General features: G+C 38.4%; 1 protein-coding gene across 2 annotated transcripts; it reads right to left on the reverse strand.

Annotated features, from left to right (window-relative positions):
• Positions 1-7,096: 7,096 nt before the first annotated feature.
• On the reverse strand, positions 7,097-10,236 carry LOC149841965 (AP2-like ethylene-responsive transcription factor TOE3). 2 transcript variants are annotated; one of them, XM_089998809.1, is made up of 10 exons: positions 9,378-10,236; positions 9,261-9,286; positions 9,085-9,115; positions 8,855-8,942; positions 8,595-8,740; positions 8,435-8,479; positions 8,268-8,359; positions 8,031-8,191; positions 7,604-7,870; positions 7,097-7,513 (listed from the first exon to the last, which is right to left on the reverse strand). In XM_089998809.1, exons 1-10 carry the CDS (start codon positions 9,965-9,967, stop codon positions 7,289-7,291), a joined length of 1,671 nt encoding a protein of 556 aa, XP_089854935.1. In that variant the 5' UTR covers positions 9,968-10,236; the 3' UTR covers positions 7,097-7,288. The 2 variants fall into 2 exon arrangements, with proteins under 2 accessions (XP_089854935.1, XP_089854936.1); XM_089998810.1 differs by lacking the exon at positions 7,604-7,870.
• Between the last annotated feature and the right edge of the window lie 17,696 nt (positions 10,237-27,932).

The following is a 27,932-nucleotide window of genomic DNA, read 5'->3' on the forward strand; positions in this document are numbered from 1 at the left end:
ACATCACTTTTATAACTCATAGAGAAATACGAGGTAAAGTAAAAAGTTTTCAGCAAGTTGTCCCTTTCTCTGTCTTTGTTCTGAGTCACTTAGATTCTTTTACGAATCTTGGTAGATGCTACATAGTAAATTCAGTGTGGTAACAAAAGAACAAATAAAATTACCTGCAAACATAAAAAACAAACAAACAAATTAACGTGCAAAACTAACACTTACATCACTTGCTAAGAGATTTTCTTTGCCAAATTCATACTCTTTCGGCTCTGGGGTATTGTCTTATATAAATTTTTGTTTCTCATTAACCTATTCTTAACAACAAAATAAATTATATACGATTACTATCAATTATACACACATGATTCAGGATATTGCTTATATCTCATGTACGTCTGACTATTCCTTGCTCTTCGAAACTCAGAGCTGTTTGAATCCCTTCTTTTGTAAGAATGTGTACGACCATACATCTCAAACTACCTAGATATACACATAAAGAAGCATCTAATTAAAAGATTTTGGATATACACATAAAAAAGAAATTAATTAAAAAAACACTAGATATGCACACAAAGAAGTAATTAATTAAAAAAATACTCGATATACACATAAATAAGTAATTAATTAAAAAATACTGGATATGAACACAAAGAAGCAATTAATTAAAAAACACTGGATGTATACACAAAAAGCAATTTATTAAACAATATTATATATATATACATACTGTTATTCATGATGTCCCTTGTTGTAGCCAACCTCACCACATACACTACACTTGTATGGCATAACATCTCTGTGTTTTGTTATCCATCTATTAACTTTAGGTCGCTCTGCTTTGCAAACCACTTTTAGTGGATAGACAACTATAAGAGTAGGTGGAGCGATGTGTGAGACATTATCCTCTATTGGGAAGAATGAATATTGATTATATGTAGTTTGATGCAATTTAACTTTAAACCTCTTATCACAATAATCTTCCAGTAAGTTGCCCTCATACAAAATGCATGCAATCATATGTTCGCAAGGAATCTCGCTAACCTTTCACTCTTCATAAGAGCACAAGTGCCTCTGAAGATCAACACTATAACCGTGAGATCAATTGCAAGCTTCATACCGTTGTCAAAGGCAATGCACTACTTACACACGTATTTGTTGTGCATTTTTCTTCAGTTCCTCTAGATTTTCTTTGACCTTTGACACCACAACATTTGTCATATGTTGCCTCACAATCTTTCTTTTCTAAAAAAGTTTCATCAACATGAGATATTTTTTTAATAAGTGAAATTAGGGGCGTGTCACGTATTACAAGAATCCATGAATTGAAACTCTCCTCTATGTTAGATGTTAAGCATCCATATCTTTTTGCTTGAAAGTGATAGTTAGCCCCATGTTTTAGATGTACGTTTGTGGCAATATAATTATATGCGTCTATGCTTTGTTCCTTAATTTTGTCAAAAAATAATTGCATTATTGTTTTTTGGATGCTCAAGTTGCACTTCATCAAAGTGTACTGAATGGTGAACCAAATTTCTTTAAAAAATTCTTCGTCAAATGCTTTAGGCAAAATTCAACATGACATGTAGGTCGTGTGTGAGGCATAACATATTTTAAACCTAGATGCCTATCTGAGATAAATGTCAATACTTCTCTTTCTCTAAACTCATCAAAGTGTATGAATTTATGCTTTAATACCTAAAAAATCCATGACCATGAATCTTTAGATTCCTTATCAACAACTATAAATGATACCGAAAATAACCCACTACAATGATCAATACTATGGGCTGATAATAATATACCCGCATATCTTTTTTTTAAGAATGTGCCATCTATCATAAGAGCTGGAGGGCATCATTTCAAAAACCCATCGATCCTTTGCTGAAAGGATAAGAACATTCACATAAATCAATCTTTCTGATCGGTCTTAATATACCCTAGCGATCCTCAGTTAGCATTCATTAAATGATCAAAATAGGCGAGAAGAATCTTGAAGGACTATTCAAATGAACCATATAATGTAGCCTTAGTGTGTTCTTGTGCATGCCATACTTTTTTAAGTAATCTCCACACCTACTTCGTAATTGATGTCATTTATAATTTCTCTTGAAGTTATCTTTAGATTATCGTCTATGCATTTGTGAATAACACTTGAAATCTACTTTCTTCACTATAAAGTTGCCTTGCCATCACATATATGCTCGCTATCATACATTTTCACTTAAAAAAAACTCGTTGTGCGTACCTTTGTGCAATGGATCTTTCAAGAACAATCAATCGTCATATGGGCATTCTTCCTTGTGCATACGATAATGACTCTGTTATTACAACTCTTTAAAATTTTTGCTTTATAGTTATTCCTGATCACATAATTTTTCAAAAACTCGTGGCAGTGATGGAGATCATTAAACCTTTTGCTCAATGCAATTTTTAGATCGTTTGAGTGTGTTGATAGCCATTGAAATTATTTATAATCATTAAGCCTTTCATTACGCAATTGCTCGTACTTATCCGATGTCTCTACTTCAATGATTTTAAATTGTTCTTCATTATATGAGAACCCATTGAAAGAGAACCAAGGGTTTACATTCTCCAATGCTATTGGTGCATCACTTTCACCCTCTCCTATCAACATGATATACTCATCATTATCGATATTATCTAATTCTGCACTGTCAACATGATCATTGCTATTACTAATTGACTGTTAGATTTCATCAACTATATCAAAATTCATTGTATCTATCACTTCATTTACTTTCAGGCACGCATCATCATTGCATTTTCAACATTTAAAATTAACCATCAAAATATCATATTCATCATCACACCTACATCTAACCACAACTTGTACTTAGCATTGTCATATGCTTGAAAAGGCTGCATGTTATTCAAATTATTGAGATGATTATCATTGGCACTGGTATGCCCATGTGGTTCTACATCCTTTATAGTAATTTATTGATCAAGTAAAACATTAATATCATCCATTGTTTGAGATAGTTGAATAATTAACAAAGGACTCAGATCGATATTTGGTGCCTAAGATAGATGCACATTTTTCACAGGATTCACATCATTCCATTGGTCAACTGCTCCTTCATTAACTTTGTATACTTTCAATTAAACATCACCACTAAATAACATTGATTTTACATCATTCTGCTCCTCAACATCTATCCAGATTTTTTGTTTGTTTGGAGAATAACTATACTGGGAGGTCAAAGCCGCATATCCAGTTTTACGAGACATCAAAGCCACAAATTCTTTAAAGATAATATTTTTGGAGACCACTATAGATTTTTAATTAGTGTAATCAGACCTATGGTAGTGTACTTTAACCATTTTAGATGCCATCATTGACTGCCTACAACAAACACGATAGTGTACTTTAGCCATTTAATGCTTGTACATAGTGAACCTTAGCCCCATTACACCAACACAAGAGCAACAAATATTAATGAAATTAGATAACTTGAAGTGCAACAATATATATTTCTATAAAAAAACTATAAACATAGTAAACCCTAAATGAAAGTCGATCATAAGGACGATACTACAACCTTCTAGGAAATACACATGAAGATACACAAGTATATATTGTATAAAACTCATCTTCTAAAACTGTAGATGGGGAAGTCGATCACAATGATGATACTGCGACCTCCTCATAATGCAGAAATCACCACAAGAGTTAGAAGTTCTTTACGAATACAAATGAGAAGAAGAAACCCTAGAACAAAAATGAATATATATATACATATGATTTTATAAAATCACAACTATTAATAAAAATCACATATAATAAAAATTTTGCAAATATGTAACTAGCGTATTTGCAATTTTGTTGGTTCCTTTTAAGTAGAGTTTTACACATAAATTTATGCGATTTCAGGATATATGTGAAAGTATGTAATTTGCTAGAGATGTTTCACAAATATTTTTATGCAAAAATATTTATTATATGCCAAAGATTATGATATTTACGATTTTGGTGGTTTAAGTTTCACCGAGATTTTGCAAATAAATTTATGCGAGTTTGTGAGGTCGAAATTCACGTAAAAAAACCTGTGACTCGACGGACGATATAATTTTATCGCAATAATGCCTAAATTCGCGGTTGTTAAAGGTAGAAGAGTCCTAACGTCAGATATTTGTGATTTTGGACATCAGAAGAATATAAAAAATTATAGGATTTTTAAGGAATCATGACAAATTACCAGTACAATAGTGGTAAACCCCGAGAGAGTGGATCGACTCCACAGTGCCACTCCATACCCGTTGAAGGTTAAGTTTAATCTTAGAGAGAATTAAACGAACGTGTATCCCATCATACAATACAACATATGACGAGATCTATCTTGTGTCAATCCTAACTATCCAACCAATGGCTATGATTAATCTTCATCCCACCTGGAATGTAGGCTAATCTTAGCTGTATAGATATATTAGTTGGACCATCGGGGCTGTTCTTGTCTGGTAGGAGCAGCTAGTGCACCAGTTCAAATCCCACTGATATCGTTTTATAACTGGTAGGGGGTCGGTCTAACCCCAGCTTGCCTTTAAAAAAAAAATTTAAATCAGTTGGACAGCTAGGTGTGACATAGGATCCTAGGGCATCACATGTCATAGGATAATATATTTTTTTGAATCATACTAATAGCATCTGGACCCTCCAGATGTTATGACACTCACCATAATTAATTGACCGACTTCCCAGATAAATATGGAGATCAGGTGCAATGTGATCACCTTATCACCCACCATCTAGTGTTGGCCTCTATAGCTGATAGACTGACTGTATGCCAAAGATGGTGGGTGATCAGCACACGAAAAGTGTGCAATCACATTTCACCTGATCTTCCCTTTCAGGGGAAGGGGGGCATGATTTTTACATAGTGAAAAGCGAACTGATTAATAGAATTTCAAAGTATTAATTCATTTTCATATGGGATTCACTTGCATACAGGAAAGTTTATAATCCTTTCTTAAAAAGCAAGCCAAAATCATGGTTATGGATGTTAGAGAGAGAGAGAGAGGGACCACAAATTCCCGCATCGTTCCCGTCGCCCCAGTTTTTAGTACATCAAATTTAAGAAGCGACATGGTCTATGTTCCTTGGAGCTATTGAATGATATATGTCCATGGGTGACCCTCATGACCGAGACCACTGTACAATCATAGAACTCCACTGTTGCTGATGATCAGGGCATCCAGCTCCACCTACGTATGTGGGTCCTATGACCTTAATGATGGTTTAGATGCCCAACCACAATAAAAGAACCCCACGCTTTATGCATCTCTGATGCATACTGCACCACTGTAATGAAAGGGCATGATAACACAGTTCAGATAAAAGAGTGAACTACCACCTTCCTCCATCCAGAGGCCAACTTTTGTTTGTATCACTGCTGTTCTGAAAAAAAAAGCCTCATTAAAGAAAGGACTGTGGTTAACTTCATAATGATCATCATTTTATACCGTTTCTGCTTTCAAATAAAGGATGTATATATATATATATATAGAGAGAGAGAGAGAGAGAGAGCCAAACACGTAACGTGGAGATATGGTCATTTAAGAAACTCACGGGGCAGGAGGCAGGACTTCTCTCTCTGTAAAAGAGTTAAAAACATTGACACAGGATAATGAGCACAGGATCTTTCGGTGGGTATGGCGTGATATTATGTGGCCCAATGGATTGCGTACGAGGGTTGCTTTTTCAATATCAAAAAGAAAAAAAAAAACTCTGCTCCACCCTAACGCTTGACCTGATATCCCATTCATTTATTTTTAAAGAAAAGACCGAAGGTTTCATCCCCTCCAAGAAGAAACTCCAAAGAATAAAACAATAAAGTAATAAAAAGATCACAGTACGGCACCTGGTTTTTTATGTGGGCATATTTTCGATACCCTTACTTTGAATAGAAAGTTTTGAAGGAGAGGTGGCCAAAACGGTCGGACTTAGATTTAGCTCTTCCTCCTCCCTTCCTAGAAAAGGAAAACGTCTGTCAGTACGTGTATATCACTCCCTTGCCAATTAGTCTCACGTTCCCTTCCTTACAAGACACGCACATACCTCTCTCTCTCTCTCAAAGTTACCATCTGCAGCAAACACCCTACCATTCAAGATCATCCCAGTTTGTCACAATACCCACCAAATTTAGCGATTTGGTAAAAAAAGAAAAAGTCAGTAAATAGGCCAATATATACAAGCAAAGCAAAGAGGGTGGGTGGTATCTTTGGAGGTAGATCTCTTGCCTGCAAGAGATCTAGGACGACTGAACTCACATCCCTGCAAAATCTAGCCTACCCAACATCGCCAGTTAATCAAATTGTAGAAATCCAGATACCCCCATCAAGTTTACTTACCAATTTAAAAATAAGCTTTTAACCGGGAATAATGGTAAAAAAGAAAAAAGAGAGATGGGGGAGAAAAGCGGGAGGGGCATCCTATTGCTACCCCTTAAACCTCTGCACCGTACCCTAGCCAACAGCATCGACTCAGACCCATTCTGATCTGAACCTCTCTTTGAATGTGGTCAGTGTAAGGATCGTACGACCATTGTGTTAAAAAGCATATAGATTTTTATATTTACCATTATTCTTTATACAAAAGAAGCCAAAGAGAGGCAAGAGTATGGGAAAAAAGAAAAGTAGGAGACTATTTGGTGAGAGGTATCTAAGACAGTAACACACTATACCACCTTTTTTCTTAAACTGAACTAGGAAGGGAGGTCTTCACCTTTTCTTTATGATTGCTTTATTTGCTTTTTCTTTAAAAACTTCCAATGGATCTTAGGTAACGTCCATTTCTGTAATTATGACACCTCTCTGACGTCTGTTGCCGGGATCTGACACACACAAGACTGAGGAAAGCGATGTATCGCACTACCCGCCGGTCATCTTTCCACTCCTTTCACCTTCGGACCTTCCCTCGACTCTCCCTTTGTTTCCCGTTTGAGGCCATCGGCCCTCAGACATTTTAGATCACACCCCCACAAAGCAATCAAGAGGATATCTCAACGTGCACAATCTCACTAGATTGAATACAACTCACCGGAGATAAAGACTGTTGATCAATGTCTCTCGGAAAACAAAAAAGAAATGATAATTGATTGTATTCTGATAAAGCAGTTTTAGCACCTCAACATGACCTTAGTAGAATTACAAAATTTTGCCTCCCAGTCCCACCATTTTCTTTTATATAAAAAAAGCATGGGGGTGAATTGTAATTCATTGGAATTGCATGAAGAGTTGGGAATGCTACATTCCTTTCTGTTTCTGTTTTCCTTTCTCACCTCATTAGAGAATGGAACCCATTCTTCTGCAGCCAATTTGGTTGTATGATCTGTGGAGAGAATCCTGATGATGCTGCAGGGTTTGCAAAGAGTGGGGAGGAGGAAGCCCAGCTAGTGTTCTTGTGAGCCTGCTGTTTTCCCCACCAAGCTGTCTCTTGCTCGCCCGGCGTTGCCAATGAGAGCCCTCCGATCCTTGGCGCATCGCAGTTAGGATACTGCATCTGAAAGTTGTTACAAATGGTTAAGAGGCTTCCAATTCTATGCAATTCAAATGCAAATAAGACGCAAGGAGAAGGAAATGGAGCGCTGACATTATGAGATTTGGCGAGAAGAGGAGTGGGGTTCAGTTGCTGCCGAATTATGTGAACCATGGACGGAGAGGGCTCCACTCTTTCTTTGAACAAACCGAATCCCGGTAGCTCATTTGGTTTTAGTGGGAATGGAGGTTGAAACTGCGGATGGTTGAGAAATATTTGCGCCTGTGGGGCGGAGAACTCAGGGGGTTGGTGCTGGGGATGATGGGGATAAGGAAGGAGACTTCCATGGCGTTCCTCTGTGAATTTTGGTACCTCATCCATCTGATTGACACAAGAAAGAAAAAGAGTTCCGAGTAATGGATTTGATCATATGATCACTATAAGGAAGCCACACTCCCTTGGGGGCGTTTAAATGGATTGATTAAGAAAAGCAACCAAGAAGATGATTAAGCAAGAAGCCAAGGCATTCATCCGTATATACCTTAGACTTAAAATTTGGCCCACTTCTCCAATCTGTCTGGAATGGCAACGGCGTCAAATCCAGACCTCCCAATCGATCACCATCCATTGATTCGGATCCTGACCGTTTCGAATTCGAATTCCCCAAGCACAAGTCTAGGTTGTGCTCAAGACCACCTCCACCTGAAGAAGCAACAGAATTACTCAAGAATCACTTCAGCAAGATTAGAAACAGCAAAATTCTTATGCTCCTGCTTACCCGCAGATGTGAGCTCATTCTCATAAATGCTAGGATCATAATTGGTGACTGCATCTTTTCCATTACACTTAATTGCTGCTATGTCATAAGCCCTGCGTATTCAAAATTGTAAGTTTTACAATCAAACCAATTTCTAACATGGGTATTCTCTAAATTTGGAGACATACCTAGCTGCTTCCACCTCAGTGTCAAAAAGACCCAAGTAGACATACCTATTTCGGTGATGCAAAAAAAGAAACTTCGAATAAAAATACATCCAGGTGCAAGCAAGAAGATTAATTTAAGACACAGATAGTCGAAAAAAGAAAAAGATAAAGAGATGCATACTTCTTGCCCAAGAACTGACCCATCCTAGCCTCCCATCTACCACATTTGTGCAATGTGACCCCTCTATACTTGGAGCTCCCTCTAGGAAAACCAGTACTTTGTCGACGAAGAACGTGAACGAATTCTTCTTTGGTTAGATTACTCATCTACATTGAACATCCAATTCGATCATAAAAATGAAACAAACAAAAGATCACAAAGAAAAAAAATTCTAAAAAAAAAAGAAAAAAGAAAAAAAAACACTCTTCTTCTAAATTTACCTGCTTCAAGTCATCCTCATAATCATCCAGATTGAAATTGATGTCAGCTTCCACGCCTCTAAACTTGATGGCAGCTCTATCGTATGCCCTGAGGAAAGAACATCCAAATCACCCCCAAATGTCAACCAAAATTGAAAAAGAAAAAATCACCAATTTCCTTTAATATAAAAAAAAACAAAGCAAACAAAGAGAAAAAAGAAAAAGAAAAAGGATATAAAATTATTACATACCTTGCAGCAACATGAGCCGTATCAAATCCACCTATATAGGAAAGAGGTCATTCCAAGATCAGTTTTAACTGCATACTCTACCGAATTCAATAAAACTTAATCCAACCAAATCTCTCTCTCCCTCCCTCTCTTTCTCTCTCTCTTCACAATCTTTCTGCTCAGACTGATATACGTACCTAGATACACTTGCTTCCCACAATCCCTGCATTATACCCCACAAAAAGAAAAACCCCATCAACATCGATCAATTCATTCATTCATTGGAGAGAGATAGAGAGAGAGTGTGTGTGTACCATATGTGAGACTCCCACCGGCCGGTTCGCCGGTAGAACGTGACTCCCCGGTACTGAGAGCTCCGGGAGCGAGGTCCGCGCCGGCTCTTCTTGACGGGCTGCGACGCGTCGGACGGCTTCCCCGGGCCGAGCTGGTCCGACTGGCAGAACTGCACGCCGACCCAGTGAGCCCTAGGCAGGGCCGACCCACCACCGCCGGAGGCGGCCGGAACCTCGCCGTCCTTCCCCACCGGAAAAAACTGCCTCGTGACGACGCAGGCGCTCGCGTTTCCCTCGCTCTCCGACGAGCAATTCTCATCTTCCGTCCTCCGCCCCACCACCGAGAACCCGAAAATCCGGCCGCTGCTCCGCCTGACCCTCCCCCTACGCTCCACCTCCACCACCTCCTCGTCCTCCCCCTCTCCGCCACCACCACCTCCGGTCGTCCCCCTCTCCTCGTCGGACCCCTCTATCACCACCGCCGAGGAGCTCGAATTCTCGTTGGAGTTGTTGCTTAGGCTCGCCGTCCTCACGCCTTTCCCTTTCTCCCCTTCCTCGCCGTCGGAGAACGCCTCCCTCCTCTCCTCTGGCGAGTCGTTAAGGTCCCACATGGCTTCTCTCTCTCTAAACCACAGACAGACCTCGAGCAAAGGCCAACACCACCGGGAGCACTGCCGGATTTTCTAAGATCTCGTCATCCCATCCCACAAATCCTGACCGTACGATCTCCTCATAAAGCCCAAATGATGAGAGAGAGCAACAAAGGAGAGCTGTTTGCAGAACAAGGAGCAAAAGGGGGAAATGGTTGGTCACAACATTTCAGGACACTGCTATTAATCACCCTCCTCTCGCTCTAGATATGCATCTATATATATATATACATTTTCTCTCTCTAGATATGCAGTTATATATACTTATTGTTGCATCCCAACCTTATCTTTTTTTTACTTATATTTGTGTGCCGGCCGTCCGTGGAGGTCCGGCCACCGGAAATTGCACCTACGCATGAGTACGATTACTCTACACACTTCAAATAATCAAGATTTGCACATTTAATATATAAAAAAATGGGGGTTGAAAAAAAACTTTATTGTGGGAGCCGTGTACCTCCTTTCACTGTCATGATGTGAAGGATGCGTTTACTTAATTGCCCTTACCGGATATGGAAAAAAGGAAGGATAATTTAGTCATTTGGTATATAGGGGCGTTTTCATAAATAAGATGGGGGGAGGGGGTTGATATGAGTTCTCCACAAAAGAGGACCAGTGTGAGAGAAGAGCAAAGTGGACCAATGGATGAGGCCCTGTGGGATCCATAAAGTGGAAATAAAAAGAAAAGGTTTTCTTGCTTTTTTATTTTTTCTTGTGTGGGGTGTCTCAACGAAGGGTTGTCAAGGGTGGACCCTACGAGGGGGAGAGATGTCCTGGAAGGGGGACACGTCACCTAGCAATAAGGTGGGCCAGGGGTGCATTTGCCATTGGCAACCTTTGTGGGGAGGGAGGGAGGGAGGGAGGGAAAGGAGGGGCTAACAATAAAGGAAGTGGGACGAGACTATCCGCCCAACGGTAGTTCCACATCAGGAAAACAGTGCTAGGCCCCCGTTTCCGTACTTTCTTCCCTCCATTGACCAAACCCACATCTCTCTCTCTCTCTCTCTCTCTTACTGTTGCCACTGTTATTAGTACGTCAATGCCAAGAAGTTCAAATCTGGATCCTGTAAAAATTGGTTGGTTTTCTGTTTTCACAATTAGATTAATTAGATCTTTAGCAAGAAAGGGTTGTTGGATCCTTTTTATCTTTCCCCTCTCCTATGCTCCCATACATACATACATAAATAGATGTAGTAAAAAGTAGTCGTCTACACTTATCCGTGCCTATTGCTGCCTACGAGGCTTTTAAAGGGTTCTTTTTCATGTTTTTATCCAATATGACAGTAAAGATGTGTTCCACTTGTTTGATTTTATAGGAATGAACTCTTGCATGATTCAATTCCCATGCAGGTTTGAAATTTGACGGTGTTAAATTTTTATAAATATCATAAATATTCAAGACTTAAAATTTGTGTTTTCTAATTGAAAAAATATGATCCAAGTATCATTCTTAATCTCATAGACTATGCCGAATGCATTTGCACTGTCGGATTTGGGAAAAACAACTTGAAACCCTTCTGAGTTAGAGGTAGGCTGCTCTAAGCAACTACTCCCTTTATATATATATATGCGTGTGTTAATATTTGGTGCCATTGAAGGCAATAAACCATTGAGCTGTAAATAGTAGGTTCAAGCTTTAGCGGCTTAATCTGATCACATGAATGCGTTAAGCATGGTTTGCTTTTTAAGTATTACACCTTGAATCATGTTATTTTGATCTAAAAATATAATTATTTATTATAAAATTTCAGTACACGTGGACTGTTCGCTTTTTATTATAATTATTTATCATGTTATATATATATATATATATATATATATATATATATATATATATATATATATATATATATGAGGGATTGCAAACTTCACACAACTAAGATAGTCCCCACAGTGTATTAAGAGAAATAGCGAAAGCCTTGTAGTGGATAGCTTTCCCGTTTTAAATTTCTACTGTATACATGGGACGGGTAAAAAACAAACTTTAGGAGAGAGATAGAGAGATGGGGACATTGTCGTTTGTCTTTTTTGTGATGGATAGATATCATATGCATAGAGAGAGAGAGAGAGAATACTAGGTTGGTTTGTAAAAAGGTTATTCTAGTTGGTCAAACCCACAGTTTGCATGATATTATTACCACAATGTAATTTGCTTGCATATGTCTGAGCGTGGCTCGTGTTTTCAGCTCTCGCACGTTGAGAGAGAGAGAGAGAGAGAGTGCTTAGCATTCTATAGTAATTAGAAAATGTGAAATGTCTCTTGACACTGGAAAAAGTAAACGTGAGGTATCGAATGTGGCTGCCAGTAGCCTTTTTCCACATTAATTTAACAGTTTATGTATTAAGATCTACTTCTTTGGCATAGGTTTGTGAAATATGAACATAAAATGAATACCATCATCAAAATATGCCATCTTTAACAGCCAGATCATTTTTTTAGTTCAAGTAAATTTAGGGAAGGCCTTATAGCAATGAAACCTGTTAGTATGAAAAGTAATCAATGATGTTAAATCAAGTGATCTAACCCTAATCCCAGTGGTGGGATAAGATCATATCCATTCAAGTTAAGGTGAAAAATGAGCTGGTTGTCACTCTCACGCATCCAACCCTTTTGCCCGGCAGAGAGAGAGAGAGAGAACACCTTGGGTCATTCTAAAAATAATGATGGGGCTATTTTCGCGTGATGACCCAAATATTTAAAAAAGGCAAACATGAGGAGAAAGAAACCAACAACAAAACATTATTTTTATAAAGATTGTGAGCCATGGCCTTCTTTTCATCTGATGTTGAAAAATGGAAAGGTGGGAGCAGGAGTGCTTGGCGTTAAAGGCCAAAACAGTTCATATTTTGCAAAGCCACACATGATTGAAAGAAAGAAGTGTGTGTGGGGGGTGGGGAGGGGGAGCTTGGTCACTCCCTCCCTCTTCCCTCCTTTGTGTGTGGATGAGGAATTTACATGTCATGCTTTCTTATATAAAACTATTTGATGTGCTGCCCTCCTCCCCAACTCCCAGCCCAACGACTTTGACCATTGGTTGGCACTGTCGGCACAACCCCTCTGGGGACCCCTACCCTACAAGCAATTTTGGCACCACCCTCTTTATGGACCCCGACCCTACAAGCCAACTTGGAAAAGGAGGTCTCTTCCAATCTATTTTTTTTTTCATTTTGGCCATCTTGTTGACACCCACGTTGCTCCAAAACGTAGGTCATGTATGTGATAAAAAAATCACCACAAGAACAACAGTTTAACCAACAGTTCCTACCTATGAAAAGTAAGTTGAGGCCACAAGTAATGTTTCTTCTTCCCTAGTGAATGATGAATAAAATACCTACTAGCTTCCCATGAATCATGGAAGTGAAGTGAAGCATATAATTCGGGTCAAAGGGTAACTTCCCTCATCTCCAACCATGCATATGGGGAATATAAAAATCAACGGTTAAAATGATTCCACCACTATTAAATTTGGAGATTTGCCTAGGTATGTGGTGTGGTAGGAAGCTTCCAACCAACCATTGTCATTTTTGATGTCTAGGTTGTGACGCTCCATTCCACAGTACAGTTGAAAGTAATTCACAGTTACCATGATGGGGAGCCCACAACTAGTGAAACTCCCTTTAAAACAGTCCTTTTTAATAAAAATTTAAAAGCCAAAAGAACAAATGAAACTCCTTTTTCAAAACAGAGGAACAAAACTTTTTTTCTTAATAGAAGAACTTAGAATTATGCAAATATTTACTTTTACAAAAAAAATAAGGAGACACATGTGAGGCCAATATTGTGGAGACCAAGATTATCGACAAATTAATGCGGAGAAGAAGGAGCTAATATGGTTAACCATTTTGACAAATGTAAAACTAATACGAAGGAGACCAATATATCGATAATATGGAGATTATCGATACTCTCAATAATATCAAAAGAAGGGCTAATACAGATAGATGCGAAGGAGATTAAGATAATATTTTTATCAAATGTAATGATGTTATCAAATGTAACAAAGAGAAGAATCTAGAAGATCAACTAAGATTAGTTGATAACCATATAATACCTTTAAATAGTAGAAAACTCCACACGTGAATTGTTGAGTAGAGTATCATGGATGTAGGTGGTAGTTCACCGAACCACGTTAAAATCGGGTGTGCATCCTTTTCTTTTATTCTCATTTCCTCATTTCAATTAGATCATCGTATAAAGATATAGTTGGCAAATTCACTTACATCACCCATCTTATATATATACATATCCAACACCGGCTTCGAAATGATCCTAGTAAAAGCTTCCTCACATTTGCACAGGCCTCAGAGGAGAGAGTCCTAGCTTCAGACTTTTACACCTCTGAGACGATAACCATAGGTATGGAAGGCTGAGCCAGTGAGACCAGGTCTTCGATCCCAAACACAATTTCTTTAAATAATAAATAAAAAAAACTTTTTCACATTTACAGTGGTGAGAATAATATTCACAATTACCGTACTGTTAAGATTGGTTTCCATGTTGTTAAGATTTGTTTCCACGTTTTTTTGTTTCCTCATTTGACGGATGATCTCCTAAGGATCACGGATGATGGATCACGTTTGATTCTGTTTCCTCATTTCCTCAAGATAAGCTTATTTGTATTTCCCATTGTAATTTTATTACTTTACCAGGTTGTCATCTGATTGTATAAAAGGGGTTGTATATGCAAGATGTAAATGATATAAAATATCGCATTTTCTCAATTGAGAGTTTCAATCGTTCTTATTTACAATGATTTCTACTCAAGTGTAAGTGAAAATCGTTACATAGGTATTGCAGGCTAAGTGCAAATCGTCGATGGTATTGCAGGCTGAGTGCAAATCATCAAATGATATCAAAGCCTTAAGATCCAGTCCTTGCTGTGCGTCTTCGGCTACTCTTGTACGTTCATATTTTGTTTGAACAACTGTGGGCAGAAGCTCACAGCCAGATCATCACTTCTTTTTGTGCTACCGTATCATTCATCCTAGTCCTGACTTTGATTAATGGCGACTGAGAAAAGTGGAGCAGGTACCACCCCAACGTCTTCAATGAATTTAAGTTCAGATGCAGTAATTCCATATTATCTGCATCATTCAGTTAGTCCAGGCTCAATCCTGGTTACTCAATTACTGGATGGTAACAATTACCCTACGTGAAGCAGGGCCATGACAATGGCGTTAAGTACAAAGAATAAAGTCAGTTTCATAGACGGTACACTACCCAAACCAGACCCTTCTTCACCCAAATCATTGATATGGATGCGTTGCAATCATATGATCCTCTCCTGGATTTTAAATTCTATCTTGAGAGAATTGGTCAATAGCGTCATTTACGCTACTTCGGCTAAAGAAGTTTGGGATGATCTCTATGAGAGATTCACTCAGAGCATTGCTCCGAGAATCTATCAAATTCAATCTACAATTGCAAAACATCAACAAGAATCTAGTTCAGTTGCAACATATTTTACCAAGCTAAAAGGATACTGGGATGAGTTGTCATCATATTCCCCCATGCCAGTATGCATTTGTGAAGCTGATAGAAGTATGACCGAGCAACTCCATAGGGAACGAGTCATTCAGTTTTTAATGGGTTGGAATGATTCGTTCCATACAGTGAGAGAACAAATCCTGTTAATAGAATCATTACCTTCTATTGCAAAAACCTACTCGTTGATACTTTAAGAGGAGAAACAACGAGAAGCTCAATATGGGTCTGGTCAATCAATAAACAGAGCAGCTTGTGCCATGAATTCAGGATATGCAAATCGATTGTCTTCAAATAACTTTCAAAAATCAAAAAATCAAAATTGGAAGGGAAATCAGAAAAACAAACCTGTGTGCTCTCATTGCAATAGAGTGGGACATGTGAAAGACAAATGTTATGTTCTTCATGGGTATCCTTCTGGACATAAACAATATAATGTTAGTCAAAGAACCAATGGAACTGCAAACTCCACGTCACGTGATCATAGTGGCATTGTTTCTGACGAAAAAATTTCCACTGGTGATTCGGTTAATAACCCAAGCTCAATGGATCCTTCATTCACAGTAAAAGAATATCATCAGCTTATGGCTCTTCGACAGAATGCTCCATCCACAAATCTTGCAGGTTTGTCAGTTTCCAACTCCGATTCACACTCAGGTAAGTGGGTTATAGAGTCCGGAGCAAGCGATCACATGGTTGCTTCTCCCGAATTCTTATCATATTTCTTTCAAAATACTTCAGTTCCTCCAGTCAAATTACCAAATGGTAATCTCATTCCAGTATCTCACATTGGTTCAGCCATTTTAAACACCAATATGAACGTCTAGGATGTCTTGTGCATTCCCTCTTTTAGATTCAATTTACTATCAGTTAGTAAATTGACTAAGCAACTCAATTGTTCAGTAACATTTTTTTTAAACTCTTGTCTTATTCGGGACCTACAATCGAGGACAACGATTGAAGCGGGTGAGGAAAAAGATAGACTGTATTACTTTAATCATTCTCTACCTATTTCATCAGCATTATCGTCTCACTAAATCATAACACATCTCTGGCATTGGCGCCTCGGGCATCCATCTCCTTCTCGTATGAATTTTTTTAATAACTATGATAACAGTATTCAGATGAATAACTTATGTCATTGTGAAATTTGTCCTAGAGCAAAACAACCAAGACTTGCTTTTTCATTGAGTGAAATTGTCACAAAAAAACCATTTGATTTAATCCATTAGGACATTTGGGGACCTTATTCTCAAGCTTCTTTAAATGGTGTTCATTATTTCCTAAGCATTGTTGTTGACTTCTCTAGATGTACCTAGGTATATCTAATGAGATATAAGTCTGAAACTCAGAGTCTATTGAAATTTTATTTTTGCTTAATTGAAACTCAACATAAAGGTAAAATCAAAACCGTCAGAACTGACAATGGTTATGATTTATTTTCACATAAGATGCAAGAGTTTTTCTCCTCTCAAGGAGTGGTTCATCAATATTCGTGTGTTGCAACTCCTCAACAGAACAATGTTGTTGAAATAAAGCATCGTCATCTTCTCGAAATAGCCAGGGCATTACACTTTCAAGGAAATCTTCCTTTAAATTTTTGGGATGAATGCATTTTAACATCCACATATCTTATCAATCGCACACCCTCTTCCAAATTGGGAGGCAAACCTCCGTTTGAGAAACTTTTTCAGAAAAACCTAGCTGCACAAATCTCAGGATATTTGGATGTTTGTGCTATGCTATCAACACTAGTGAAACCAAGACAAAATTTGATCCTCGTGCCTCAAAGTGTGTTTTTCTTAGCTATGCTCATGGACAAAAAGCATACAGAGTTTTTGATTTGGAAAAAAATAAAATATTTTTTAGTCGCGACGTTATTTTTCATGAACAAAATTTTCCATTTCATAAGAGTAAAGAGATACCATCTGAACCGGTGCTGCCTTTACCTTTTTTGGACCAGTATGACTCCTCTCATCCTGCCCCAATGACATCTTTAAACCTTCATTCAGAGCAATCTTCTTCATCTTCTGACACAATCCCTAGTTCTCTGCATACATCTGACACCTCATTATCAACCCACTTACGACAGTCCACTAGAGACCGTCAACCCTTTGTCCGATTGAAGGATTTTTACTATGCATCTATTCAATCTTCATCTCAACCATCGTCAAAATCGATTAGAGGTATGCGCTTTCCTTTGTCAATTTTTGTTTTGTTTTCCAAATTTTCTTCGTCCCATAAAGCCTTCCTCACTACTACATCCCATGAAGTTGAACCCACATCATTCACTCAAGCTATGAAGCATTCCTGTTGGAGAGATGCTATACCTACTGAAATTCAGGCACTTGAAGCCAACCACAATTGAACTATGACTGAATTACCACCAGGGGTCAAACCCATTGGAAGCAAGTGGATCTTTAAGATTAAGTACAAATCTGACGGGACCATTGAACGCTATAAGGCTCGGTTAGTTGATAAAGGGTATTCCCAACAAGAAGGCCTCGATTATCATGAAATCTTTGCCCCAATGACAAAATTGACAACTGTTCGATGTCTTCTCTCAGTAGCAACAACACAAAACTGGATTCTCCAACAAATGGATGTGCACAATGCCTTCCTTCACGACAATCTGGAAGAAAATATTTATGAGGCGCTATCGCCTGGATTTGCTCGACAAGGGGAGCCTCAAGGAGTATGCAAACTTTACAAGTTCATATACAGGCTTAAACAAGCTCCTCGAAATTGGTTTGCCAAATTCTCCTCAATATTAGTCCCCTTTGCACTCCTCACATTTGGTTTTCGTCAATCTCCAGCGGACTACTCCCTCTTTACTTTCCAACAAGGTGATGCTTTCCTCGCATTACTTGTGTATGTTGATGACCTCATACTTGCTGGGCACAAGGCATGTGTCATACAAACAATTAAGCAATACCTTCACAGTCAGTTTCATATGAAGGACTTGGGCACTTTAAAATATTTTTTGGGCATCGAGGTTGCTCGCTCAAAAGAAGGTATCATTCTATCTCAAAAGAAATATGCGATGGAATTACTTGATGAAACCGGTTTATTAGGAGCTAAACCTGTCAATGTCCCTATGGAACAATGCCAACACCTCACAAGTACTGAAGGCAAAGTGTTGCATAACCCAACCTCATATCGACGGCCTGTTGGGTGTCTCATCTATTTGACCATAACTTGGCCTGATATTCTCTACTCAATCCACATCCTAAGTCGGTTCATGCATACTCCTCGCCAACCTCACATAGATGCCGCTCTTCGAGTTGTTAGATACTTGAAGTGTCATCCAGGTCAAGGATTGTTTGTATATTCCTACAGGAACCGTCAGATGATCGATTCTTCTTGCGAAGAGACATTCATGTTGAAGAGTGAAGATGAAACATGGAAATTGTTTGACACGTTAGCAGAGAATTCCCCCCATCATGCTTCTAGCTCTCAGTCTGATAGAACCACACCTAGCATTCCTAAGAAAGGTGGCGTTCTCGAAATTGGACCATCTACTGCATTATAATGCAAAGTAGATATGATCGCACATTCGATCACTGAGTGCCCTTCGGCAGCTCAGTATCCTGAATTTGTGCAAGACCAAGTTCAGGCCGCTCAGGGTTACGTCAGACCCCCGAACAATTCATATTCACTTGCATATAACCCGGGGTGGCGTAATCATCCTAACTTTTCATGGAAGAATCCGCAGCCTTCTACTCAGCTTCCCCCCTCTCAGCCAGCTCAACCGCCATCATTCACTCAGACATTTTAGAGGCCGAGCTATCCTCAGAACACTCCTGAAGGATCACGGATGATGGATCACATTTGATTATGTTTCCTCATTTCCTCAAGATAAGCTTATATGTATTTTTCATTATAATTTTATTACTTTACCAGGTTGTCATCCGATTGTATAAAAGGAACTGTATATGCAAGATGTAAATGATATAAAATATCTCATTTTCCCAATTGAGAGTTTCAATTGTTCTTCTTTACAACGATTTCTACTCAAGTGTAAGTACAAATCATCAAATCGTCACATGGTATTGCAGGGTGAGTGCAAATAGTCACACGTACCAAGGAGAATAGCCACCATTATAGTTCTTGGAGTTACCACTGCTTATCTATTGTCCAAGTACAGGAAAGGCCACCCCCACAGTTTCTCTTTTTGTTTTCGTATTCATGCATTGGATTGTGCTTTGCCTTTCCATCTTTTTAATCCCACAAGGCAGGCAGCAGTTAAGGAAACCACAGCATGGTCCCCAATGGATAGAAAGATCCAAACAAGACTGTCGGCACGACAGCACCCCGCTTGTGCCAATGCACCCCACAGCCTCCAAAAGGACGCTACAGGAGTCTGGCTCTTGAGGGGAGGGAAGGCTGACCTAACCATGGTAATTGACATGCCTAACTCAGTGCAGCCACAGTAATATACCAAGAAATGTGTGGCATTTAAGAAAGCCAGGGTGTGTCATTGTTTGGCTCCCAAGTGTAATCCCAAGGCCATGCTTTGGCTGACCAAGTTGAGCAAGGAAATACACACATTATGGTTTTGTGAGGAGATATGAAAAAGGTGGGGTGGGGGGCCACATCTTATATTTCATTCACCTCTCTACCCAACTATGTAAAAACCAGCTCATGAATCATGTGGGCTTGTGATGTCTTAACTTTTCCATATTCAATTATTTCTCCACCAATCTTTGGTACCTATCCATAAGCATACATTTTTTATATGCCTCATGTACTGCATTCCAATTATTTTATACGTGGGGTGGGGGGTGGGGGGGGGTTATTTGTGCTTAATTCTCTTATGCCTAAATTTGACCCATTTGTTTAGCTTAATTCTCTCTTGTTTTTCTTACTTGAAAAAGTCACTTGTTTTTCTTACTTGAAAAAGTCACCTGAGGATCATAAACCTAATCGCGCTGGCTCTGCCTGCCGTACTTACAGTCACTGTCTTGACAAAGTAAAACTCTGAGGGCTTACCCTTCACCCCCGGGGAGTTTAAACTTGTTTAACTTCACCTTTTTTTTTTTTGGCTTTTTGATAACGAGGAGATACCACCGTTTTGATCATGTTTTTGTTTTGGTGTGCCCGATATAAAACTCTACCAGCTCGCGCTCTCTGCCCATCAGGGATAGTTTTGCATTGTTTTTAACCCTGCAGTAAGAGACATATTCGAACTCGCGATGTTCTTCCATTTGAATGGCTTAAGTTTACCCACACCTACCAAAGTGCATGGAGAACTTGTGGGCTTAACAATATATAGCTCTTACATCAATGTACATATCTTTCCTTCCACCTTTCCAACCCCCCTTTTACGTTATTATTCAATTTAGGTTAGATAAACTCCTTTTGCAACTTGTGGGTGAATTTCCCAATCCCATTTTGGGGACACCTCAATAGTCAATTACTGGCACATTGGGAAGTGGAGGTTTTGTGGGGACTATGAGGTTTCTACACATAGAAGGCAGTTTTGTTCATAAATAAACAAGCAAGCCAATGATTTACTTAATAATAAGAACTACAATAAGGCTCCCTTATACAACTAGCCAAAACAACACTCCAATCTACCAACGATCACATGTAGGGTCGGGTTTACTCGGATCCGACCCGGACCAAACCTTATAGGGTCTGGGTATGGCGACAAATTAATAAGAAAACCCGGGTCCAGATCCGAAGGTCTGGTTAATACATAGATCCGGGTATAGTTTATGAAATTTTATTTCAGACCCAGGCCCGACCCGAGTTCCCATTAAGACAAACAAAAATTTCAATGTAAAAATGATCAAAAATATTATTTTACAGGGTATGGTCTGGGTCTGGTTCATGTAGTTCATATCAGGTCCGAGTATGGTTTCTCTTATAGTAGACCCAATGAGACCCGGGTCTGGACCCAATACTGTACCCAAAAATCCGATCCAAGTCTGGTTCCACCTGGGTACGAACCAAACCCGACCCATTGACACCCTAGTCACATGGCAGGATGCCATATGGGAAAGCAACAAGCATGGCAAAAGGCTCTCAATGTGTCGTGTATACTTTTTTGGCTTATTTGGTTACTGCAATTCATTTGTGTTTGTGGTACAAGATACAAAAGATAATGGGTTTAGGCCCCTCCTCAAAGCAATGCAGTATTTGGCAATCTCCTTCTTTCATCCTTTCATCAGTTTTAAGGTGAAAGCACAATAAGAGAAACTAAACAAAAGCCATTAATTAATGCCAAGGAGAAGTCATCTAGAGGGGGCTCTATCTATAGATTGGATAACTAATTTCAAGACGAAAACAACATATTTGTAAGCAAGTAGTTGGGCATTTAGTGTCATGACATACAGAAATCTATCACCTTTTTCCCATTGGAGACAGCAAAGATCTGGATCATTAATTTGGGCAAAATTTTGGAATTTTTTTAAACAAAAAAGGGTGCCTTTTTTGTTTTCTTATGATGATTCTTTTGAGTAAAAAAGGTGCAACATAACTTCTTGTATGGTTATAAGAACAATATAACTTGCTGGAAGGTAATAAGAAAGAAAAGGTCTCAGTAAAAATGGAACATCTAAGATGTTGCATGTGTCATAAACACTTTTGAAAAATAGGGTCATATTTGCCAAGTAGAAGCTATGGCACAAACAGACTTATTTAATAAACTTAAGCAACATATTAACCAAAACCCATTTGCAATTTTTTTTTTGTGAATTATGTATTATATTTGTTTTGCGAAAATATTTTTCCTCTCAGCAAAATAAAGAAATGGAAACACCTGGTAATTGCATAGCTCGATGAGCAAGCGTATTATTATAAAATTATGGTCAATGGCTTGCAAAAGTCATGAAAAAAGCATATATAATTAGCAAAAACCTTTTTTTATATTTACACAGTGAAACCCCCAGGAATAAAGACCTAGCTGCGCTGGCTTTGCCTGTCATACTGTCATGACAGCCCAAAACTCCATGAGCTTACCCCTTGCCCCAGGGGAATCGCTAAGTTTTGGTTTGCACAAGGGGTGACACCAATGGGATTTGAACCTAGATCACCTGCCAAGCGGCCTAGGCCCCATTCCTCTACGCCAAACCCCGTTTAAAGCACGTATTTTTGAATAAAAGTTTAAAAACCAAGAAAATAGATGATTAAAAACATCAGGCAGAAAAACACTTTTTCTTGATGACAGCTTAGAACGCAAATATTCATAGTAAACAAATACTTTTCCAATATGGATCCAATTTTGTCAGATCCTGGTTTTGGATGGTGTCAAAATCTTGGATTGGAACCCATAGTTCCTGCACCCACCCCCAACTTGATTTTCAAGGGAAGCTACTCATATAATGTCCTTTTTTAAGGAGGCTGATTTTATGAAAACTAAAACCGGATTAAAACCATATGTATTATTTGATGATTTTTATGTCGTTTTTTCATCTATCTTTTAGAACAAAACACATTTTTAACCATGTATTTCATTGTTTAATAAACTTTTGCCACGTATTGCTAGCTATGGGTAAAAGTTCATTTGTTTGTGCACTTATTAATACTTTAACAGAAACCTTTTTGGAGCAATAACTTCTATTTGGGGGGCAGGGGCCCCAAAGGCTTGAAGCTGAAGGGAGTGGCAAAGTAAGAAAGTTGGTATGGAAGCATGTTTTAAAAAAGTGCCTTCTTTTCCCCTATGGCCCATACAACACTTCCAAATATATGACAAAAATAACTTACTAAAAATTCTAGAGTTGGAACATGTTCTTTGCAGCGGCCTCTTGACAACACAACTGAATGATTTCACGGTTTCACACTCATCCAAACTGATTCCCTAAAGTAAAATGAACCATAAGCTCTTCTTTACTTGATAAGGACATTAAAGACTCCAACCCACTAGGCAAAAGAGGGTGTCCTTTCCTTCTAGGACACTAGTCTTTTAATCCAAGTGCTTGGTGTCTTAGGTTTTGTGGTCACTATTAATTGGTCACCATATTTTTGGAAATCCAGCAACTGCAATATAATAGGGTAAAGGACAAGCTATCAGCCAAAACATATTTATTTTTTTGGGGTATGGGACTCCTATAAGTAGGGCACTCACTTTGCCCATACCTCATGTATATGTGATAGGTTACCAAATCCCTGATTACCTTATAATTGAAGCAAAAACTAGTGCCAGTTGTCATTTATGGCCCCCTTTATTTGCCCATATAATCTTTAAGAGAGATTATTCAATCCATGCTGTAATGTCCAATTTGAATTCATGTTGGTCTGATACTTTTTGTATATAATATCGACTCCATAAAAGAAGGTGGAAAACTAAGTGAAAAGCTCTATACACATGATTCAAAGATAAGGCTTCCCATGGCTTATATGCATGGATCATTGCCAGTGAAATCTTGAGCCCTACTGTGAATATTTATTTTCCTAACAAGCCAGTAGGAGTCCACATGAGTCTACCAGTGCTGATAAAATTACTTTTTTTTTTTATAAGCATGGGTCAGGCAGACCACTACCAGTTATACAACGATACCATTGGGTTTCGAACTTGCAACGTTCAGAGGTCATGGATGTTGAATCCAAGAGTACCCAATTGTTTTATCATCTCACCAAGGGGGGCTTGTCATATCATTATCTTGTGAGGAAACTAGTCACAAGGATACCCCAATTTTGACCATGTTTCTAGTGACTAACAGGGGTTGCACCAATGGGGGCTCAGCTTGTCTGGTAGGAGCAGCTAGCTCACGTCACCTTATGTTGGGACCCTGCCTAACCCCATTTGCCTTTCCCAAAAAACAAAAACAAAAAAATGGGGCTCCGCTTGTCTAGTAGGAGAAGTCAGTGCATGCCACTTTGTGTTGAGACATTGCAAGTTCAAAACCCAATGGTACAATTGTATAATTGGTGAGCGTCTGCCTAACCCTAGCTCACATGCCCATGACATGTATAGACAAAAAAATAACTTTAATAATATTTTAAATAATGAATGTATTTTCACATATATTAAAATATCAAAAAATAATTAATAAAATAATGAAAAGAAAACAATTTCCTAAAGTCTGATTTTTGACGAATTCACTTCTCGAATTTGTATTAAGTCATGGTTTATGTTCGCAAATTTGTGAATAAATGACAAGAAGATATTGGAACATCAGTTTGGAAGAGATGATGGAAGCCGGGGTTCATTTTGGTCATGGTACTAGGAAATGGAATCTTAGAATGGCACCTTACATCTCTGCAAAGTGTAAAGGTATTCATATTACAAATGTTACGAGAACTGCTCATTTTTTATCAGAAGCCTGTGATTTAGTTTTTGACGCAGCAAGTAAAGGAAAACACTTCTTAATAGTTGGTACGAAAGATAAAGCAGCTGATTCGGTAGCATCAGTTGCAATAAGGGCTCGGTGTCATTATGTCAATAAAAAATGGCTCGGTGGTATGTCAACGAATTGGTCCACTACAAAAACGAGACTTCATAAGTTCAGGGACTTGAGAGTGAGAGCCGAGATGGGGCAACTCAGTCGTCTCCCGAAACGGGATAGAGAGGAACCTAAGCCATGTAAGAATTGTGAGTCTTCCATGCTCTGTTATTGCTTTTATCTCTTTAATTGTCCACAAGGGCTCTGCACATCTGACTAGGGGTTCGGCATAAGACCTTTAGGTTAAAGTACATCAGTAGGTATGCATCCTTTGCTGCAAGGCCGAAGCAATGGACTCTCTCATGGGCAAGGGGGCGGCCTTTGGGTTTTACGTCATCAGGTGTGGCAGCCATAGCTCGGTTGGTCTCCTCAGCCGATGTCAGTTTCTCCGAGTAATAAACAAAAAAAGAATGCACAAATCATTAGTTGGTGTGAAGGGAAGTGTGGACGTTGAGAAGAAACATGTAGACGTTGAAGTCAAGCCAAATCTCCGAGAGTTGGAGCTGGCCTTGAGGGGGCATGTCAAGGAAGGAGCTGAGCCTAGAAAGGTATGAGATGGTTGTGTACATGTCACCAGCAATATGATGCTGAAAAGAAATATCGAAAAAAACAACAATCAAGAAAAGGTATGAGATATCAAGAACAATATGATGCTGGAAAGAAATATCTAAATAGGCAACAATGAAAAAAATAAAGCTCATCAAAGTGGCACGTTGAATTTGGCAAAGACATAAGGAGGAAAAACAAATAACAAAATGGAAAGAATTGTAAGCTTTGCTTGTGAGAGAAAATTCCATTCTCACATATCTCAATCTTGTAAGAATTGACACTCTAATGTATATGGTGAGAAAACCACAAAAAGCGTGTAAGAGGGAGAATAAGAAATAAGAAATAAGAAAAGAAGGGCCATTATTGTGTGTCTGTCGTTGATTTTGCTCATTCTTTAATCTTTAAATGGTATCAGAGCAGACTCGATCACCCTAGTTGGAGCCCATCAACAAGTGATTTCTTTATGGTTCCATGGCCGACTCAAGCTTGTCCTCCAGTTCAAGCATGTACCCCAATCTTACGTTGCTATGCAATGGAATGACTTCTCCAGTACAAACTGAATTGTACCAACTATTTGCTATGAAGTTAGCAGATAAGGTCTATTATGAATAGCCAAGACTGATCAAATATGATGGCTCAAGGGTTCATTTATACAAGCCAAAAGTTTAGCAAAACTGCCATGGTTTTGCATGTAAAGGACATTGACAGTACACTACAAGAAATCTGTGGATTAACGACGAACATAATCCATCACTAATTCGTCGCTGAACAGTTTAGCAGTGAACTAGCGACAGATAACTTTCATCACAATTTTCTAGTCCCTAATTAGCGATGAAACATATCTGTTGCTACTTTCGTCATTAATTTACGACAGATTAGTGAATGCCATGATTCGTCGTGAGGTCGTTGCTAATTCTGTCGCTATTGTAGCGACGAATTTGCTATGAATTATAATTTATCGTAAAACATCGATCAATTCAGTTTTGCGATAGATAAATATCCATCCATAATTCGTCGCTAAATTGGAAGCCGATACTAATTAACGTCGGATGTTATCCATCGCAAAAATTTAAAAGAAAAAATGTTTGGAATATAAATATCGAGAAAAATTTTCTCGGTATACAATTCATATATCCTATGTATAAAAAAAAAGTACACATAAAAAATACATATACAAAGCAGGTGAAACAAATTTAACACAAGTTACAAGGAGAAAAATTTATCTATCTATTATAATCCTTGCCAAGTTCTAATTATTTACAAGTGAACATATACAAAGAGTTTCGTTTGAAACAATAAAAAGATTTAATAAATTCAACACATGGATCTAATCATCGCCAAGATTCAGAGCATCATCCTCTTCATTGTCTCGATCTGCCCCTTCATCCATGCCTCCATCAACTCCTCTACGCTGATTATCTCAAGCATCCTATAAGAGAACCGAAAGGTTAGTATTGATAAACAAAATATAATGAAATAAATTATATGCAATGCACCTAATCTAAGGTAATCAAAGTAACATAGATGAATGACACATAGACTAACAATAAAGTGAAGGACATTAAAAGAATTCAGATATGTGTTCTAAGGCTGACAAAAAAAAATCACAGTGATTCAATCATGCAGATATGTGTTCTAAGGTTGTCAAAAAAATATCATAGTGATTCAAGCATGCATATATGGTTTATAAGGCTGTCAAATAAATGTGTTATGTATCATAATCATGCATATATGTGTTACAAGACAGTAAAAAAACTTTCATAGTGATGAAATCATGCTTATATGTGTTATAAAGTTGTCAAAAAACTTTCATAGTGATTCAATCATGTATATATGTGTTATAAGGTAGTCAAACAATTTCATAGTGATGAAATCATGCTTATATATGTGTTCTAAGGTTGTCAAAAAACTTTCATAGTGATTCAATCATGCATATATGTGTTTTAAGGTTGTCAAAAAACTTTCATAGTGATTGAATCATGCATATATATGTTATAAGGTAGTCAAACAATTTCATAGTGATGAAATCATGCTCATATGTGATGAAATCATGCATATACTAGCTTAAAATCTAACGACATGAAACTTTCATACCTGACGGGCACCTGCAAACAAAGTTCCCCTGTCCCGAAAAAAACTGCACAACTCATTACAGACAACGTCGGAAATGGCTTCATATAAAAAGTTATACATTGTGTCCATAACAAGCTGGCGAACACCATCCCAAGAATTAGCATGGTCAATCGGATGTTGGGAGTTGATGCCGGTGGAAGAACTATGAGAGCTTTAGCTGGAGGAGGCAACAACATGTGTGGTATTCATATTATTCCCAAACCCGAACAAACGACCCTTTTTTGGTTCACCGGTTGCAGTTACCCATGCTGCATGATCAAAATGCGAATGCTGAGTGGAGTCATCGCTATATCGCTCTACCATCTGTTGCTCGTATGACTCCTACAAAGTAATGATTACAGTATAGATTAATAATTAAGAATTACAATAT

This window comes from Nuphar pumila, chromosome 3 (genome assembly GCF_984573655.1).
Source record: "Nuphar pumila chromosome 3, dmNupPumi1.hap1.1, whole genome shotgun sequence".
Taxonomy (NCBI): domain Eukaryota; kingdom Viridiplantae; phylum Streptophyta; class Magnoliopsida; order Nymphaeales; family Nymphaeaceae; genus Nuphar; species Nuphar pumila.

Bases quoted from the DNA above. Each gene is read 5' to 3' on its own strand.
- LOC149841965 (XM_089998809.1), bottom strand. From the start codon at position 9,967: ATGTGGGACCTTAACGACTCGCCAGAGGAGAGGAGGGAGGCGTTCTCC. The intron at 9,116-9,260 runs GTACGTATATCA...TTTCCTATATAG, and splicing joins TGGGAAGCAAGTGTATCTAG to GTGGATTTGATACGGCTCAT. The intron at 7,514-7,603 runs GTCAGCGCTCCA...AACAACTTTCAG, and splicing joins TTCTCGCCAAATCTCATAAT to ATGCAGTATCCTAACTGCGA.